This window comes from Eucalyptus grandis, chromosome 7 (assembly GCF_016545825.1).
Source record: "Eucalyptus grandis isolate ANBG69807.140 chromosome 7, ASM1654582v1, whole genome shotgun sequence".
Lineage (NCBI taxonomy): Eukaryota > Viridiplantae > Streptophyta > Magnoliopsida > Myrtales > Myrtaceae > Eucalyptus > Eucalyptus grandis.
Window position 1 is genome coordinate 55,810,134 of NC_052618.1, and position 19,819 is coordinate 55,829,952.

Sequence of the window (19,819 nt, forward strand, 5' to 3'; positions counted from 1 at the left end):
TACATGCCTCGTGAGACAAGACATTCACTTCTTTTTGTCCAGGACGCAATGGTAAAGGAGTTCCCATGAAAACGGGAAATGTCCTAACTTTGAATGAGATTGAAATTGATATTAACCAAGCGGCAGCGTTTATTTCATATTGCAATACAGAAATTGAGTTCTAAATCCCCTAACAATATTCGCAACAAATTCCTCAAGAGAGAAGAGAATGGAAACATTAACTTCAGAATACCAGAAATTCTTCAATACACCCAAAGAAGTAAAAATCCAGAACCACCAACGGCAGTGCTGTGGGCCAATGAGGGCTGTGCTGGGCTTGATAACACCTCGCATATTTCGTTTTAGTTCGCTCTGGGTGTCGCCCATTCAACACAAAGGATAAGGTTATCATAGCCATACCCGTCGAGCTTATTGATGGCCCTCTCAGTATTCTCTTTGTTTACAAAGTTGACAAAACCAAAACCTCTGCTCAAACCTGTCTTCTCATCAAATTGCAACATACACACGACTGACTGGGCCAAACGTGCGGAACAGTTCGAGCAGATCGGGCTCTCGAGTGTCCTCTGACAAATTAGTTACACGGACAGAATTCTCTTCATTCCTACGCCTCATCTCTGCCCCCGTCTGCTCTGCCCCAGCTCTCATGCTTGGGGGCACATAAGCTCCCTTAGTGCTTGTTGGCTTTGCTGCCGCTGGCTTATCAACAAAGGTCTCAACTGGTTGAGCAATGTCCTTATATGGACATCTCGATGTCCAGTGATCTCCCTTCTTTCCGCAAGTCCTGCAAACCATGAGAACAGCACCTCCTTTCCCAAGCTGAGCCAAGTTATCCCCAGCTACCTTTGTTTCTTCAGATTTAGTACCTGTCATCAAGATCTCCCTCTATGAGACAGAAAACTGACCAACGTTGGACCTATAAAGATTCCTTCAAGAAACCATTTCACGCGAGATTGTCAATTCACTCCCACTTAAAGCTTTATCGAACTGAGAGATTTCATCAGCAGGTAAAGTGTCATGTAGATATGTCATTACAATGAAATACAAATGCAATTTATTCAAATTTTCCACATTGCTTTCTCCAGCAGCCGATTGAGAGATCAGCTGGTCAGGGAGAGATCTATTTCAATCCAGATAGAAAATCAACTAATCAAGATATAATTGGACAGATTCAGGAAGACAAACTATTAGATTTCTTCTACAAGAACAATTGAATGACTGTAAAAGAGACGTCCATAGAAGAAAATTAGGGAGTTCATATGCTGCTGGTGCCTGGACTGCGGCTCCACCCCGGTCCCCTACCCGGTGAGCACTTCCCCCCCGTGCGGCGACCAGTCGTACAAGGTCCGGTGCGACGCCGGCAGGACCCTCTTCTTCGACACCCTCAACAACTCGTACCCGATCACCTCTGTCGACCCGGAGAGCCAGCGGCTCGTGACCAAGCCCTCGAGCGTGCTCGCCAACGCCCGCGTCACGTCCGACCTCGTCCACCAGGGCGTCCAGCTCAACTCCTCCTTGCCCTTCAACGTCACCGGCAGCAACACCATCCTCTACCTCAACTGCACCCCCACGCTGCTCAACTCGCCGCTGAACTGCTCGTCGGCCATGAGCAGACTCGAGCTCGAGCCATGGCAGACGCAAGAGAAAGAAAAGAGAAGTGGAGAGAGAAGATGGGGAGCCGAGGGAGTTGTGCGCAGAAACGGCGGGGAGGAGAGAGAGTAAAGGGGAGAGAGACGGAGTTAAGGGAGAGAGTGGGGGCTGACAGGGGGGCCCAAAATTTGCCACGTGTCGATTTCTCTATGGTCTTACATTTCGCCTACGTGGGCAGTAAAACTTACCCAATATTTTCTCGGGGGATGAGACGGGGTCAGCAGGTGCTTCTGCCAGCCCGGGCTCACGTGGGATCCCACCGAAGGAGTTTGTGTAGAGAGTAAGGGTGCGTTTGGGAACTACTTTTGGGGAATGTCTTTAGGAAAATCAAATACCTCACTTTGAAGCAAAAGGTGTTTTCCAAAACGCAACCGTGTTTGGTAAATTGCACTTTGAAAGCTCTTTGTAAAGTATTTTGAGCAAAATAGCGTTTGGGAAATTACACTTGCAAAAGATCTTTGTGGTAAAAAAAAAAAAAAAAAAATTATCAAAAGAAAAATTAAAAAAATTGACCAAAAGGGCGAGTGGCCGCCGGCGACCTTCGGCGACCTCCGGCGACCTCCGGCGACCTCCCAGGTGATCGCCGGATCTGGGGGCGCGAGGTCGCGCGGCCGTCGCGACCTCCGGCGACCTCCGGCGACGCCGGATCTGGGCGGCGAGGTCGCGGAGGACCTCGCCGCCCGGATCTGGGTCGCGGCGGGGTCGCGCGACGCGCGCCCTCGGGCTCGGGGGCGGCGAGGTCGCGGGAGGTCGCGCGACGCCGCCGCGACCCGATCCGAGGGCCGCGAGGTCGTGCAACCCAGGATCGGGCGGCAAGGTCCTCCGCGACCTGCGCCCCAGATCTGGGTCGCGGTGACCCGGACCTTGCCGTGGGTCGCGGCGGTCGCGCCACCGCCTGGCGTCGCTCGTCTGGGCGACGGTCGCCGGCGACCGCTCGCGGAAGAAGAAGCTCGCGGAAGGAGAAGACCGTCTGCCGCCCCGGATCCGGGTTTGCGGTGACCCGGCCCTCGGTCGCGCCACCTCCGGCGGTTGCGCCATCTCCGGCGTCGGTCGCGCCACCCCCGACGATCGCCGGCGTCCCTCTAGCGATCGCGGCCGCTCACACAATCGGAACCGAATCCCCTGAGAAGATGAACAGTTGCGACACAAGGGCAAGAACCGGAAAAACAAAACATTCGTGAGGACAATTTCGGAAAAAAAGTTATGAATAATGCCCGTGTGGGCATGCCGAAAAAGCCAAAGCCCAAGGCGGGTCCCCCGCCTTGGGCTTTCGGCCGCACATGCTGGCATTCCATGAATGCGGGCTCAAATTTTTTTCCCAAACGGCCTAGCATTTGGCCAAGTACCTTTAGGCTTCAAAGGGGCTTTGGGAAGTGGTTCCAAACGCACCCTAAGTTTTTTAAAGTGTTTTTTGGGCACTTTTATTCTTATATATTTTATTTTTGGTGCAAGAGTAACCATAAATTTTATGTACATTTATATTTTATATTACTTCTTGGAAACCCTAATTGATAATCAATTATTATTTGATTGCTCCAAAAAAGGGTAAAGAAGTGGATTTTCTCTTTTTTTTGGTGCAAATGTGACATGTCAAGATTTGGGTGGTCGTGGAATGGATAGGATACTTGCTTCCTATTCTAATTGTGACATCTTGATTTTTTTTTCCTGATGTGTTCTGCATCATTATAATTTCATTTTAATGAAGAGCGTAATTTTTCAGTTTGGAGAATTCTTGGTTTTACTTTACAAATCATAAGTTGATTCCAAAATTTAAAAGCATGGCTATGATTCCACTAAATTTAGGCTAAGGAAATCATGCTCGATGAAACCAAGATAACTCAATTTAACAAGATTATTCAGGAATAGAATGTTTGGACACTTCATGTTTAATTTGTTGATCGTCAAAATTTGCATCTAGCTGAATTCCCTTCACAGTAGGTCTTAGACTGTGTGAAGATGACAATTACAGTTTGAGCTACGTGAAAGCATCTTGTTTTGCTGTCTTATGAGGTCAAATGCAGTCGTGAATTCACTGTTTGACAACTTTGAACTCGTTGCAGGTTGAACGTCTGGGATAGGTGTGGCCCTTCTTGTAGCCATCGTTGCTCTGTTGCTATATAGGCGTCACCGGCGCATTCAAGAGGCTCGAGAACGCCTCACCAGGGAGCGTGAGGATATCCTTAATGCCAGGGGCGGCAGAGCAGCCAAATTGTTCACCGGGAAAGAAATAAAAAAGCTGACGGCCAACTTTTCCAAGGATCGGCTTCTCGGTGCTGGCGGATATGGCGAAGTCTATCGAGGCATCCTAGATGATGGCACTGTTGTCGCCATCAAGTGTGTGAAACTCGGGAACACTAAAGGAACTGATCAGGTCCTGAACGAGGTTCAGATCCTGTGCCAAGTCAATCACCGAAGTCTTGTTTGTTTACTCGGGTGTTGCATCGAGCTTGAGCAGCCGCTCTTGGTTTATGAGTACATCGAGAATGGTACTCTACTGGGTCATCTCCGGGGTGAAGGACAGGGTAAACTGTCGTGGACTCGCCGCCTCCAGATTGCACATGACACGGCCGAGGGCCTTGCTTACCTTCATTTCTTGGCAGTTCCTCCGATATATCACCGAGATGTCAAGTCCAGCAACATATTGCTGGATGAGAAGTTGAAGGCCAAAGTCTCGGATTTTGGGTTATCTCGGTTGGCTCACACCTATATGAGCCACATATCGACGTGTGCTCAGGGTACACTCGGATATCTTGACCCCGAGTACCATCTCAACTACCAGTTGACTGATAAGAGTGACGTATATAGCTTCGGAGTAGTGCTGTTGGAGCTCTTGACATCTCAAAAGGCGATAGACTTCAATCGAGCGACGGATGATGTGAATCTGGCGGTCTATGTGCAGAGGATGGTGGAGGAGGAGAGGATAATGGATGTTGTGGATCCGATGCTAAAGGAACAGGCGAGCACCGCCAATGTGGAGACCATGAAGGCGCTCGGGTTTCTTGCCGTGGGATGCTTGGAGGAACGGAGGCAGAACCGTCCTTCCATGAAAGAAGTTGCCGAAGAAATTGAGTATATCATGAGTGTTGCGACGGCCGAAGTAGTAGAGAGTTAATTCTGCAGAACCAGGTAACACAGTCGAATAGTCATGGGTAGTTTATTTTTATTGATCATGCGTGGTTGTTGTACTTGTCTCTAAGCACAAAGATGGAGCCTTTCACAATCCTGAAGTTTATGTCTCTCATGTAATACAGAACCTCTTCAGAAGGCAGTTTTTTTTACCTTAGGTTTACTGCTTGTTCTTGAATTTAGCACTAGGAGAACCTTTTTGGACAGAATGCGCAAAAGTATGTTTTGTAGTGAATAAGCTTTGACTACATGCGTCTGGGTCAAACCTCACTATCTGGAAACATAAAGAGCCTATCTTTTAAGTTCTTTTGGCAGCTCGACTCGATTATAACTGATGCCTCATGAATCAACCAAGACGAGTTCAATCAGCGTTGGATACATCCTGACATGCTAGAACATCCATCCATGCTAGTACAAATTCGAGTCTGGGGCGCCTTTCCACTTTCCAGCTTTTCTTTTTTTTGATTGTTGGCTTGCAATTGCGGATCATGCAACTCATCTTCCAATTAGCTTTTCTGATTGTGTTATCCCGATAATGACTAAACTACTCGAATGAGATATAAATGTAAAAGATCTTAAGAACTTGCTCCTAGATTATATGAACTGATCTAACAAGCGGCAAGAGAAATGTTGCAGCCAGATCTTCACTTCATGTGTTAAGCAAGATCTATTTCCCTCCATAATCAAGCAAGAGCTCGCATGTAGAGAAAACATGGCAATCTAGTAGTAAAAAAACAACTCGAAGCTTACTGGTCTTTGCAATATCAGTCCAGTCATAGATTCTTGCTAGAACTGGCTCCCCTCAAATTGACTCATCCCAGGAAGCAGAACAAAAGTTAATATTTCGATGGTGCTGACTTGCCTGTTGAAACCTCTATGGCGGACCATTATTTCCTGAAAGATGCCGAAGCTATGGTGGGACTGGAAAGATTTGGTGGAGTATGGTGTTTTTCTCTTTCGGAGAGGAAAGTTTATAATTAACGACAAGTTCCTCATACAAAGCATTTAAAGGTAATAGAAACAAGAACTTTGTAGGTAACATTAACCAAGTTATGTAGCAACGCTAATTTTGAGAATGGCCTGTTCTACTTAAAGACAATAAAGCATGACTACAGATAATACAGCTAGATTGGCTATACCTAGTGTTAAGAGACAGACAGTTCTTAACAGTGACTTGTCAAGAACCTACAATCTGTCGCGAGTACGTTTTTTTCCGCTTGGTTTAGCTCTAATTGTAGACACCCTTCTAATGCTCTTGTTTTGCTACTATCCTTAGAGCATGAATTAAATAATTTTTTTATTAGAAAGTTTCTACTTATTATAACCACGTTAAGGCTCAGTCAAAGCACGTACTTCTTTGGCATGATTCCTTGAAAAATCAGGTTATGCAATGCAAGCTGCTGCAGAAGTGGGCATCTTTAACGTTACCGATGTCTCTGTGACAGCTAGACAACCAAATGATCAGCAGCTAGGTAATATATTACGGTAAAGAAAAGTTCTATTGAGCATAAATAATCCGTCACAACATTTGTTTCATTCTTCAGGAGGCATGACGGATTGCCTACCTACCGCCTCAAATAGCAAAGCTGGAGCTCAAACAAGACTATCCAAAGCTTTATAGCTCGTGAGATGAGACATTCACTTCGTTTTGCCCAGGAAGCAAAGGTAAAGAAGTTTCCATGAAAACGGGAAATGTCCTAACTTCGAATTAGCTTGAAAGTGATCATTATCTGAGCGGCAGGGTTAATTTAATATTGCAATACAAAATTCAGTTCTCACTCCCCTAGCAATATTTGCAACAAGTTCCTCAAGAGAGAAGAGAATGAAAACATTAACTATAGTTGGCCAGCGAGCACTGCCATCCAGGTGAATACCGGAAAAAAGAAGCTATAGCACCGTTATTGACAATTTCCACCAATTTTTGGAAGGAAGTGCATCAGATGATGGACCTAATTGTCGTTGTCAATGTAATAATAGGTTTTTGGAAAGTCCTCGCAAGAACTTTGGTTTTAGGGTTTGACTTATGGAGCAAATAGAACATAATTTCTCGATTTGGGGCGAATTTGCACTGCCAAACAACGTCATTTGATTTATATCTTGAATGTTGACATCTTTGGTAAGACACATAAGATATTTTATTCTAAAATAATGTAACATAGAATTTTTTTACAACACAAATAGTCAATGTCACTTGAATGGTCGAATTTTAAAAGTGGTGATACTTAATTGATCTCTTTAATAGGTATGGCACCAAGATAAATGCCGTAAAAAAGAAGCTATAGCACTGTCAATGACAATTTCCACCAGTTTTTGGAAGGAAGTGCATTAGATGATGGACCTAATTGTTGTTGTCAATGTAATAATAGGTTCACGGAAAGTCCTCACAAGAACTTTGGTTTTGGGGTTTGATTTATGGAGCAAATAGAACAAAATTTCTCCATTTGGGGCAAATTTCCGTTGCCAAAAAATGTCATTTGATTTATATCTTGAATGTTAATATCCCTGGCAAGACATATTGGATATTCTATTCTAACATAATATAACATAGAATTTTTTGGCAAAATAAATAATTGATGTCACTCGAATGGTTGATTTTTAAAAGTTGTGGTTTAATTGATCTGCATGGCACCAAGGTGAATGCCATAAAAAAGAAGTTATAACACCGTCAAAGACAATTTCCACCAATTTCTGGAAGGAAGTGCATCAGATGGTCGATCTAATGTTCGTTGTCAACTCGGAAAGTCCTCACAAGGCTTAACCCGAAAGGCATGTGAAGTGTTGTTGCTTTTTCGGCGTGGTTTTTTTTTTTTTTTTTTTTTTTTTGAACTAGGCGTGGTTAACTTTTGACTAATTGTGAAAGTGCTTCTCTTGAAGCACTGTCGCGCACCTTCTTGTTTGGGCTTCTAGATCGAGTGAGATATTCCATTTTTTAGTACCAATGGTTCTAAAATTAGTTTACTAGATAATGTGACATATTGATATCGCGTAGTTGGGTTTTTGAATAAGTAGATCAAGAATCCGAAATAAATCTGGTGCCCCACGTAAGGCTTGTTTGATAACCAACTAATTCTTGATTATTTTTATTCTTTTGTATTTTATTCCAAAAAAAAATTCTGTTTGAATTCGTCAGTTAATTTTTTTATTAGTGGGAACAAATTAGTGGCTAAGGAATACATTTGGAACAAAATCAATAAGTAAAAAAAAAAATTGTTCATTTGTTCTCGAGAACAATTCTAGATTCAATTCATATTAATTTTTTCTTTTTTTCTTCTTTCTCCTCCAAATAGTCACACTTTGGGCTTAGCATCGAGCCCGGCGATTGGCTAGAGATGAGGTTCGATGACCTCACCCAACCATGGCAAGGTTGACCTCGCCAGCCCTTGACGAGGCTCCCCCAAGGCCGGCAAGGTTGTCGGGTAGAGGAAGAAGAAGAAGGGAAAGGAAAAAAGAAAAGAAAAGAAAAATCTCAGAAAATTATTAAAAATTAAAAGAAATTCCACATCACAAAATAAAAATAAAAATTGAGGGTAGTATCAAATGCGTCCCTGTACTTTTTCTATTCCGAGAATAGATATTTTATGCAATTAGCAAATGTGTTCGAATAATAAAAAACTTGTCTAGAAAATTGTTCACATGAATAGAATGGCTACAATGCAACGCTCACTTTGCTCTCGCATTACTCTATCCATTTTTACTGTATGGACCCTTGAATTAAGGGATATGAGTGTTTTTTTTTTTCATGGATGTTTTGAAATTAGATATTAATTGATAATGGCAATATATCTAAGATATCGAGATAGAGAGATCACGGTTGAAATCAAAGAGTCACATAAGTTGATCCCCATTCACATCTGTGGGGGATAAAAAGTTTTAAATTCACTGCACTTTGACAATTCCGTTATAAATGTTATAATTATGTCAATTGAGTTATAAACTTGTTCATATTTTTTCCAATTGAGTCCATTTAGACAATTTTGGTTGAAAACCACTTACGTGAACACCGGCGACCTTATGTGGCGTGGCCAACCTTGACATGGACAATTTAGAATAATATTTTAATATTTTTTTTCCTTTCTTTCTCTTTTTTTTTTTCCCCTACCCTTCTTCCTCTTCTAGCCGATCGCCAAGTCTCGACAACCAACTAGAGGCGGAGGCTAGCAAGGTTGACCATGGGCAAAGCTTGCCCCCGTGGCCATTGGGAAGGGAGAGCCTTGCCCGAGACCTGACAACCGGCTAGAGAAAGAAGAGGATAAGGGAAAAAAGAGAAAGAAAAGGAAAAATCAAATAAAAATCGAAAAAGTATTAAAATATTATTGAAAATGCCCACGCGACGGCGAGCCCCCTCAATGTGACCGCATGGCGAGGGCTCGCACATAGGATGATTGGTGTCTACATCAAAAAAGATTATTTATTTCTGGCAAAAATCGATCGGATGAGCTTAATTAGCAAATGTTATTGGTCCTTATGTCTCTATGAAGGCGCTTGGGTGCTTGGATGAACGGAGGCAGAACCGTCCTTCCATGAAAGAAATCGTTGAAGAAATCGAGCATATCATGAGTATTGCAACAGCCGAAGTAGTAGACAGTTAATTCTACAGTACTAGGTAACATAGACGAATGGTTATGTGTAGTTTATTTTTGGTGATCATGCGTGGTTGTTGTACTCGTCTCTTAGCACAGAGATGGAGCCCTTCGCAATCCTGAAGTTTATGTCTCTCCATGTATAATACAGAACCTCTGGATAGACGTGCTTACTTCAGAAGATAGTTTTTTTCACAGTAGGTTTACTGCTTGTTCTTGAATTTAGCACTAGCGGTACCTTTTTGGACAGAATGCACAAAAGTATATTTTGTAGCGAACAAAGCTTTAACTACATGCATCTGGGTCAAATCTCACTATCTGGAAACATAAAGAGCCTAACTTTTAAGTTCTTTTGGCTACTTGACTCGGTCATAACTGATGCTTCATAAACTGAACAAGATAGAATTCAATCAGCGTTGGATACATCCTGACATGCTAAAACATCCATCCATGCTAATACAGATTCGAGTGCGGGGCGCCTTTCCACTTTCCTGCTTTTCCTTTTTTCTGATTGTTTAGCTTGCAATTACGGATCGTGCAACTCGTCTTCCAGTTAGCTTTTCTGACCGTGTTATCATGACCAAAATACTTGAATGAGATAATAAGTGTAAAAGATCTTAAGAATCCGCGCATAGATTATTTGAACTGATCTAACAAGTGGCAAGAAAAATGTTGCAGCCAGATCTTTGCTCATGTCAAGCAAGATCTATTTCGCTCCATAATCTGGCAAGAGCTCGCATGGAGAGAAAACATGGTAATCTAACAGTAAAAGACGAGTCGAAGCTTACTCGTCCTTGCAATATCAATCTAGTCATAGATTCTTGCTAGAACTGACTCCCCTTAAATTAACTGATCTTAGGAAGCAGAACAAAGGTTATATTTCGATGGTGCTGACTTACCTGTTGAAACCTCTTCGGCGGACCATTATTTCCCGTAAAATGCTGAAGCTATGGCGGGACTGGAAAGATTTGGTCGAGTATGGCATTTTTCTCTTTCGGAGAGGAAAGTTTATAATTAGCGACAAGTTCCTCATACAAAGCATTTAAAGGTAATCGAAACAAGAACTTTGTAGGTAACATTAACCAAGTTATGCAGCACCGCTAATTTCCAGAATAGCCTGTTCTACTTAATGTTAAGAGATAGATAATCTTAACAATGACTTGTCAGAGAACCTTCAATCTGTCACCAGTATGGTGTTTTTCCCTTAGTTTAGCTCTAAATTGCAGGCACACTTCTAGTGCTCTTGTTTCGCTACCATCCTATGTGCATAAATTAAATAATTTTTTTGTTGGAAGTTTCTACCTATTATAACCACCCAATCTTTCGACTAAATTGGCCCCTGTAAAGACTCAAGGCATCTCCAGATTATAACTGAAATAGAGTCAAAGCGCGTACTTCTTTGGCATGATTCCTTGAAAAATCAGGTTATGCAATACAAGCTTTTGTAGAAGTGGGCATCTTTAACGGTACCGATGTCTCTGTGACATCTACATCAATCAAATGATCAGCAGCTAGACAATATATTACAGCAAAGAAAAGGTCGATTGAGCATAACTAATCCGTCACAACATTTGTTTCATTTTCCCAAAAGTCAACATGTGCTGCCGGATGGCTTTAGGAGCCATGATCTATCTAGCTGAAAAGGAACTCATTTCTTGCATAGAAGAGGAAGACTCTATTCTTAGTGCCGATGGCTGATATGAAGGGGAGGCCTCATAGGTGTCACGTGGAAACTCAGGCACCGGGACTTCTAGCTGAAGAAATCTTATAACGTGTCCCGCTTTTGGCCTCATCTTGGGATCTGGATGCACACACCATAGTCCCACCATCATCAAGCATTCCATTTCCTTCCTATCGAAACTCGAACCAAATGTTTCGTCCGCTGCTTCAAGAATGTTTCCAGCAAGGTAAAGCTGCCAAACCCACTTGTGCAGTGGAATGTGAAATTCTCCTTCCTGATAGGTCCTCCTACCGCATGCGATTTCTAGAGCCACAACCCCGAAGCTGAACATGTCGGATTCTTTAGTAACCTTACCTTCACTCAAATATTCTGGCGCCAGGTAACCATATGTCCCTACCACGTCCGTCGTTCGTGTCCTGAACTGAGGGTCAACGAGCTTAGCCACACCAAAGTCTCCGAGCTTTGTGTTGAAGTTCATGTCGAGTAATATATTAGCAGCTTTTACATCTCTGTGGAGAACGCATTGCTCTAGATCTTCATGAAGATAGTTGAGGGCTAATGCTAGCCCTAAAGCTATCTTGTACCTCACATCCCATGGCAAACTTTTTCGTGTTCCAAAGAGATGATTATCAAGGCTACCATTAGGCATATATTCATAGACAAGCAAAAACTCACCTTCTTCTTGGCACCATCCAATGAATTGCACCAGATTTCGGTGTATCATGCGGCTTAGTATCTTCACTTCGTTGGTGAAAAGCTTCTTTGAATGTCTGGACTCTGCAAAGATTCTTTTGACGGCGACTTGGCGATCTAAACGGTTCAAAAATCCTCTGTAAACTTGGCTGGATCCTCCTTGGCCCAGTCTTCGATCATTTGCAAAGTCATTTGTCGTAACAAGCAACTCTCGATAAGAGAATTTCAGTGGCAATGCTACTATCTCTTTGTCAGTGTGAGTCAGAGACCGAAACTCAAATTTTTTCCTCATCTTGATCATAAATAAGCAAGAACCTGCTGAAATGACCAGCAACAGACATGCTACGGGAAAAGTGATGAATGTTACAATCCTATACATCTTACTTACCCCCTTTTTCGACATATCCACCTCTACCCCGTTTTTTGACAGATCGGCGGACCGGTGAGGCACAATGTCCGGGCTTGAGTTGAATTCCCATGAATTGATGCTGTGTTTCTCTGAATATTGGCCAGTAGAAGCTGAGAATCCAATAATTACTGATTCAGGAAGAATGTCAGCAAGATCAACTGGGCAAGAAATCGAGGAATCTTTGTTATATGGAGAAACCGGCTTGTCATCAGATGACCAGAATACACTAAGATTCTTGCTAGTAGAATCATAGGTCACCATAACATTAGTTGCCTTGCTGCTGTGTGCTGCAAAATCCCATATTGCATGTTGACATGGCGGGACTGATTTTATGTCAATTGCTATGTGCTCCGTTGAAATATCATTTGGTATGGTCTCGATATAGGAAGTATCGAACTCAATGACCACAATTTGGTACTGAGACCCACCATGATATGTGGTAGAATTGAAGAGTCCTAGGTATCCACCGGCGGAGTTGGGTGGGATTGAGAAGTCAACAGGAGCAAGAAAAAAGCCAATGCCATCACCACGTTGAGTGTAGTTCATAGTATCAATGGTGAAAGAGAAACGAGTAGAGAAGTCTGCATGTTTCCCCGTAGCAGAATCTCATAAACCTAGGGGTTCGGCATACCGCATGTGGCCTACTTCTAATGATGGCGCTGGGGAGCCTTCGGTGAGAACAACAGATTCAGACACAATTGTCGCAGCTCCTTCGAGTAGTATGTCGCCTCCATTTGTGCCAAAGCTACTTTTATTGAAGGAAAGAGAACTGACAAAGAGGATAACAGGAGAGTAGACGAGGGAGAAAAGAATCAAGAGAGTGCACAAAGGAAGAGAACAAGACATGGTTGAAGGAGAAGTGTACTCTACAGCTGTTAAAGATGAGGTTTGCACCATTCAACTAGTTTGGGATGGTGTGCTTTATAGTGTGCTTTATAGTGAACCACGCATTCCCAAAACCAAAATTTGACCCGTTCAACAGCTTCTCTACAGTCTTTGCTGAAATGGTTGGACAATGGTAGGGGCGTGCATGGTTTGGGTGGGTGGTTCCCACCCTAGAACTGGGAACCTCTCGCTAAGAACTGATTCCAAAAAATTGGAACCAGGAACCGCCTGCTAGTTGCATGGATTCACCTGGGAACTGGACCACCGGTCCGGTCCGGTTCAGTTCCTGGGTGAATCCATAAAAACCGGTCCAACCTCCACGCCTTTCCTTTTTCGCCTTCCCCACATCTACTTATTCTAACTCTCTTGATCATGGTAGCTTTATTCTCCTCAAGCATTAGCGTTGCGGTGGCGGCGGTTGCGACCCTCATGCTGCTTTCGTCCCAACCATCACCACCATCTTCGCCACCGCCTCTGCCGTCTCTTGCTTCTCCCTTGAGACTGAATGAGGAGGACAATGGGGACAATGAGCCATTCTTAGACTTTGAGTTCGCCCTTGTCCCCGAAAATGAGGATGATGGGGGAGGCTTGAGGAGGGGGAGGAGGAAGAGGGGAGGTAGAAGCGGGACGAGCCCAACAACGAAGAGGACGATAGTGATAGTGAATGTGGAGGTGGTGATGAGGATGGCGACGACGTGGAGAGAGAGTTCAAGTTTGAGGGGGGGGGGGAAAGAGAATCAACTCACTGTTTCATCGAGTTCGGACTAAGACTCGAAAAGATATGAGCAGATCCGAAGGTGAATTGGAGAGGAAGAGGCAGGTCGGGGAGATTTTGAACTAAGAGAGACAAGATTGAGTAGGAGAGTAGTGAATTGAGACAAGATGGTGATTGGAATCTTAAATTTTAGATTTGCTAATTTTAATTTTTTTAATATTAAAATAATATAACCGGTTTGATCCGGATGGGCGGATCCGAACCAAACCAGTTCCCATAAATTGGAACCAGGAATCGGACCGATTCCCTTAAGAACCATCGATTCCAAGTGGTTCCGATCCGGTTCCAGGCGGTTTAGGCAGATCTCAATTTTTTTGCACATCTCTAGACAAGGGATATTTTTACTAGAAATATATATACTTGATTTTTCTTGTACCTTAAATAATCTCGCTTTTCTAAGTGGCTCCTCCTAAAAGTCACTCCTCCATGTGGTCCCCCATCTTCAGTGTTAGTGTCGATAATAAATCACTTCATTCATAAATCACTCCATTCATGGTGGGGCCCATGTTTCGGACTTTTTCAGGATTTCCTTTTCTCATGCGCCTGCTCTTTTTCATGAACACCGTTCACATCTTTTGTTCTCGCTCCTTGTTAAGTTCACCCATTGCATGGAATCTCTTTGCCTGCTGACCCGGAAAGTCCAAATCGGTACGAAAGCAAGAATGAAAATTGACTGCGTCGTCTCTCATATCACAATCTGCCAAAAACTATAGAGGCTCCATCTTTGCAACGCCACGAGAGAAGCGAAGCCCTTAATTTGTGAATCGATTCCAAAGAAGACGAAGAAGGAGCTGTGTAAATGGCAAGGGGAATTCAAATGCGTGTGCCCAAACAGGGTGCCGATTTTTCCCAAATTGCTTTTGCTACTTGAGAAAGTCCACACTGACAACAATTGATCCGATATAATGACCAATGCATTACCCGTGATGAAGCTTTAACTCTTGTAGAAGAAAAGTGGGCATGATAGATCTTCCTACATAGGGTGGATGGTGTGCTTTTGTTGGCTGCTCCACCTCATTTGTGGAGTCCAGCCAATATGTAAATATGTAAATAAATAAAAAAAAGAAAAAGTCAAAAAGTCAAAAAAGAAGAAAAGTGGGGTTGTTGCTTCGTACAAGACCTGAGGAGAGAGAAGAAAAGAGTGCCTCACCGAGGGAGTTAGCCAAGATCGTGGAGAAGAAGAGAAGAAAAAGGGGCACAACTTTGAGGCTCCGGTTTGAAGGCCAAATGTTGACGGAATTGACTGAAATTTGAGTACGTTGTTCAAATTTGAAAAAGGATCTTCCAGTGAGAACAATGGATCCAGACACAATTTTCGCAACTCCTTCGAGTATTATGTCACCTCCAATCGTGTCAAAGCTACTTATATTGAAGGAAAGAGAATTGACAAAGAGGATAACAGGAGAGTAGAAGAGGGAGAAAATAATCAAGAGAGTGCACAAAGAAAGAGAACAAGACATGGTTGAAGGAGAAGTGTATTCTACAGCTGTTAAAGATGAGGTTTGCACCATTCAATTAGTTTGGGATGGTGTGCTTTATAGTGAACCATGCATTCTCAAAACCAAAATTTGACCCATTCAACAGCTTCTTTGCAGTCTTGTTGAAATGGTTGGACAAGGGACATTCATACTAGAAAAATATTTACTTGATCTTTCTCGTACCTTAAATAACCTCACTTTTTTAAGTGGCTCCTACTGAAAAGTCACTCCTCCATGTGGTCCCCCATCTTCAGTGTTAGTGTCAATAATAAATCACTTCATTCATAAATCACTCCATTCATGATGAGGCCCATGTTTCGGATTTTTCCAGGAATCCTTCTCTCACACGCTTGCTCTTTTTCCATGAACAGTGTTCACATCTTCTGTTCTCGCTCCTTGTTAAGTTCACCCATCACACGGAATCTCTTTGCCTACTGACTCGGAAAGTCCAAATTGGCACGAAAGCAGGAACGAAAATTGACTGCGTCGTCTCTCATATCACAATCCGCCAAAAACTACAGAGGATCCATCTTTGCAACACGGCGAGAGAAGCGAAGCCCTTAATTTGTGAATCGATTCCGAAGAAGACGAAGAAGGAGCTGTGTAAATGGCGAGGGAACTTCAAATACGTGTGCCCAAATAGGGTGCCGATTTTTCCCAAATTGCTTTTGTGCAAAGGTCCTTTTTATAAGGAAAAGAAAGAATTATTCGATGTGTATTTTCTGTCACGCAGCTGAAGAGGAAGTTGATCCAGCACTGGAAAGCTCCACAAGCTTTGAAGCTTAGGTTGTTAAAGTGGCTATGGCAGTTTTTGTCGAGGACGTGAAGATGAAGGCGATGGGTGTTTATGGAAAAGAGCATGCGATTGAAAAAGGAATTTTTGAAAAATCTAAAACGTGGACTGCATTGATTAACGAACGGAATTGTTTATTGCTAACTTAGTAAGACAGGCCACCCAATATTTTTTTCCATGTTTATCTAGAAATGTTCTACGAGAAGACCGTGTGTACACATTTTTAAGTGCTTTACGGTTTAGTTATGGAATCCGGAGGAAAATTGTGTTGTCAAACATCATTTGATTTATATCTTAAATGTCGACATATGTAGTGAGACGAGTGGGATTATTTATTATAAAAAAAAAAAGCTGCATAAGATTTTCACGCGACACGAATGGTCCATGTCATTTGAATGATAGATTTTTAAAAAAAATTGTGGCTGTTTATTAATCGCTTGGAAGTTTACGACACTAAAATGAGAATATGACACTATTAAAAGGATCTCTCGGCCTAATTCTCTTTCACCTATCAAAGATTTAGTCCCATCAAAATCCGTTATGGCTAGAAATTTTTTCCTCGCGCTGGTTGGCTTCGTAATCCTGCCCAACCACGGTCATGCCTACTTAGGACTGTTCGGCGAAAGCACCGTTGATCACGGCACAAACAACCAAAATCTCAATTTGTGCGAACCAATATCTCACTTTCCTCGCTAGTACATGGCAGTTGGGGATCCTGAGTTATATAGTGGAAAGCAATTAATGTCTTGGTGACCTACAATTCGGGCTACCAGGAACCCTTGAAGCTCACTTGCCGCTTTCCTGCCTCATTGATCTCATGAAGTGTACGTCCCTATAAAATGTCGTTTTCAGCTTCTTTTGACATCCTTTAGCAAGACACAGCGGCATTAATTCGTGGAAATTTCCTTCAAACAACAAACCTCTCTCAATCGAATAGGTTGACTATACTTTGTGACGGTTCTTGCTAGTTGTATCACCATCTGGGGCAGACTACTCTGTCCCGGCGTCCCTCAGTCCATTTTCAGCAAGGTATACCTTGGCTTATTGAACCAATGCAGATACAAGGTTCTTTGTAAGACAGAAACCGGGATATGTAGATTTGGGCCGAGTTCCAAATTGGCAATATGAAAAAGACTTCCGTGTAAATGAAAAGGATTTCCAAGTAAATTACAAATTCTGCATCAAATATTTCTGTTGTTTGACTTTCTCTACAGGCACTCTCTCTCTCTCTCTCTCTCTCTCTAAAGTGTAGATCAAGTCATCATCCTGTGAACTGTTTCTTCTTCTATGGTAGTGCAAGCATCCAACAACAAGAAACCAAAGCTCCTTCACGGGATTCTGTTGATGCTAATACACATGACCTACCAACTGAGCATAGAAGGATCGCAGGACTAACCTGATTTTCAGGAAAATCGTTCCGGATTTGATGGAAGCACTGAGATTAGTACATCCAGGTCATCTTGACGAGGAAAAAGAGCTAAAACATGGCAACATACATAATGGCTGTACAAAATTCAGAGCCGTAAAGGTAACAATGATCAGAGCGGGAAATCACACTTAAAACGGAAGTGTTGATACATTACATCGTCAACCGAGCTGAGGTCCATCCATTCCGACTATACACAGTCATCAGCTAAGCTGAGGATCTAAATCCACAATAAGCAAACTGAATTTACGAAGCAAAATTAGACAAGCCATGCCTACCATGCTATAAACTCTACCCCACTCAATTGCAAAGCCGGAGCTTAGACAAGACTATTGTTGACACCTAAATTTTGCGATCTGTTTAGCCATTTATCACATTAAAAAAATTAGGGATTAATTTTTAAACCCTAAAAAATATAATATTAATTGCATAGCATATAATTTTAGGTGCATTCATTTTTCTTATTATTGCATTCGCATTGGATCGACGATGGTGGATGGACTCAAACGAATGGTCTTAAGCTTAATAGATATGAAGGCATTCTATTCTTCGATGTGATATTCCTTTATTTCAAACAAGAAATGAATATCTTCGTCAAATATTTGGAGGAAAATTCAGAATTGGAACAAGACTAAAACAAATATTGTGTCAATATTCGTTCAAGAGCATAAAAGGAAAATTTGACCAATGAAAAGGAATAAAAAGAAATGAAGTTATGATAGTTGACATTTTATATATTCATGCATATATCAGCAAGGAACGTCCACGGCGTGATATATTCTTCGTTTGAAAATGTGAAAGTTGTAGATTTTGAGCGCACCCCAGAGAGGAAAGAAAAACAAAAGCCAAAATTTTATAATATTTTACCACATTTTCTTTCCTTGGTGGGGAGCTTCGTGCATGCATATAAGAGGGGTCAGCCACACAATTGAAGAGCAAGAGGGACACAATCGAGAATGCACGGCCACAATTCGGAGCAAAGAGAGCGAGAGCACCTTCGTTCACGAGAAAATAGAGCCCACCATTGAAAGAAGCTCACGGCCAAAAGGAGCCATGATACAGAGAGACGTGAGTGAAAAAAAAAAAAAAAAAGGAGATTCAGAGGTCAATAGTCAAAAGAAAAAAGGCCATGATTGATATACATGGCCATACGTGAGAGAGAGAGAGAGGGTCGTTTCTTACGAAAGGGAGGAATCGGATCAAAGAATCTCAACGCACATAATAGAGAAACACATGCGTGGGAGAGAAGGGAGAGAATCTCTTGGCGGCCCCCCCATCGCGCGAGTCCTCTACCCCGTTGCTACCGTTCCGCTGTTGCTCCCTTTTCGGCGGTTGCTACCGCTGTCCATGGAGCCGCCCCTTATTGCCCAGTGATCGAGGCTGCTGCTGCTTCAATCTGAACCCGCGCGGCAACGTTCTTGCTCGCTATTACATCACTGCTATACGCTGCCATGTCTTCGTTGTTTTTCGTCGTTGTTCTCTGCCACAACACTGTCCAGTCCGGTCTCCATCAACACTAACGAGACGTTCGATTAGTCGTGAGTTCCAGCACCTGCTCGGAGAGGGAAGTCAAAAGAGATAATATCTGGAGAGGGCCAAGTGGTGAAAATCTGGTGAAGGAGACTTTGATCACCGCTTGAAAAGAAGGGTCTTCGTGAGATCAATAGTTGACCTTGAAGCAATCCCAGTTCCAACGAAACAAACCGAGCCAAGCCGTGACTAGTTGCACTCTTGGTCGTGCTTTAGTCCTGATGCCCGTGGCCGTCCGAACCCTCGACATCAACCGCTATTTCCACTCGTGTCCAAACCGAGTCAATCCCGCAAACTGTGAGCCCACTGCCGCCGAGCACAACCACACAACGCTGGTTGAGCCGATTCTGTTGATTTCAAATTTGGTAACATTATTTGCGAAATTAGGTAATTAAATTTGATTTGGATATTTTATTGCCTAATGCATGCTTTTCGATATCTTATGTGCATATTTGAATTATCGGTGTATTACCAATTATGATTTATTGCCCAATTCGCAACTGCACGCCAATTTTTTATTCAATCTATAAGGCTTTATATGGAATAATTAATCACGCGGGAATAAAATTGATATTTGATCTTTAAGGCTTAAGATCAATTTATCGATTTTATTAGCGAAATAATCAAATTGATTAGATATTGTTTCCTAATTCGAACAATGGGTAATGTCTTTGATCACCGTGTGATGCTTATCTTTCAATTGCTTTATTTATCCCAAAAACACAAAAAAAATTGCATTTGCATATCATGTAGATTACAATTAATTTCCTAGACAGAATAGCATAATAGAATAGTT

At 42.6% G+C, this 19,819-nt stretch overlaps 2 protein-coding genes and 1 pseudogene across 2 annotated transcripts; 1 reads left to right on the top strand and 2 right to left on the bottom strand.

Moving 5' to 3' along the window:
* Positions 1-209: 209 nt before the first annotated feature.
* Positions 210-1,245, bottom strand: LOC104454331 (eukaryotic translation initiation factor 3 subunit G-B-like). Its single transcript, XM_039316943.1, is given in 2 exon segments — positions 210-488; positions 490-1,245. Coding segments are annotated over 2 exon segments (528 nt in total). The 5' UTR covers positions 871-1,245; the 3' UTR covers positions 210-341.
* On the top strand, positions 885-4,979 carry LOC104455884 (annotated as a pseudogene).
* A 5,925-nt stretch (positions 4,980-10,904) lies between these two features.
* On the bottom strand, positions 10,905-12,982 carry LOC108960635 (L-type lectin-domain containing receptor kinase IX.1). The gene is given in 1 exon segment (XM_039317956.1): positions 10,905-12,982. A coding segment is annotated over 1 exon segment (2,001 nt). The 3' UTR covers positions 10,905-10,981.
* Between the last annotated feature and the right edge of the window lie 6,837 nt (positions 12,983-19,819).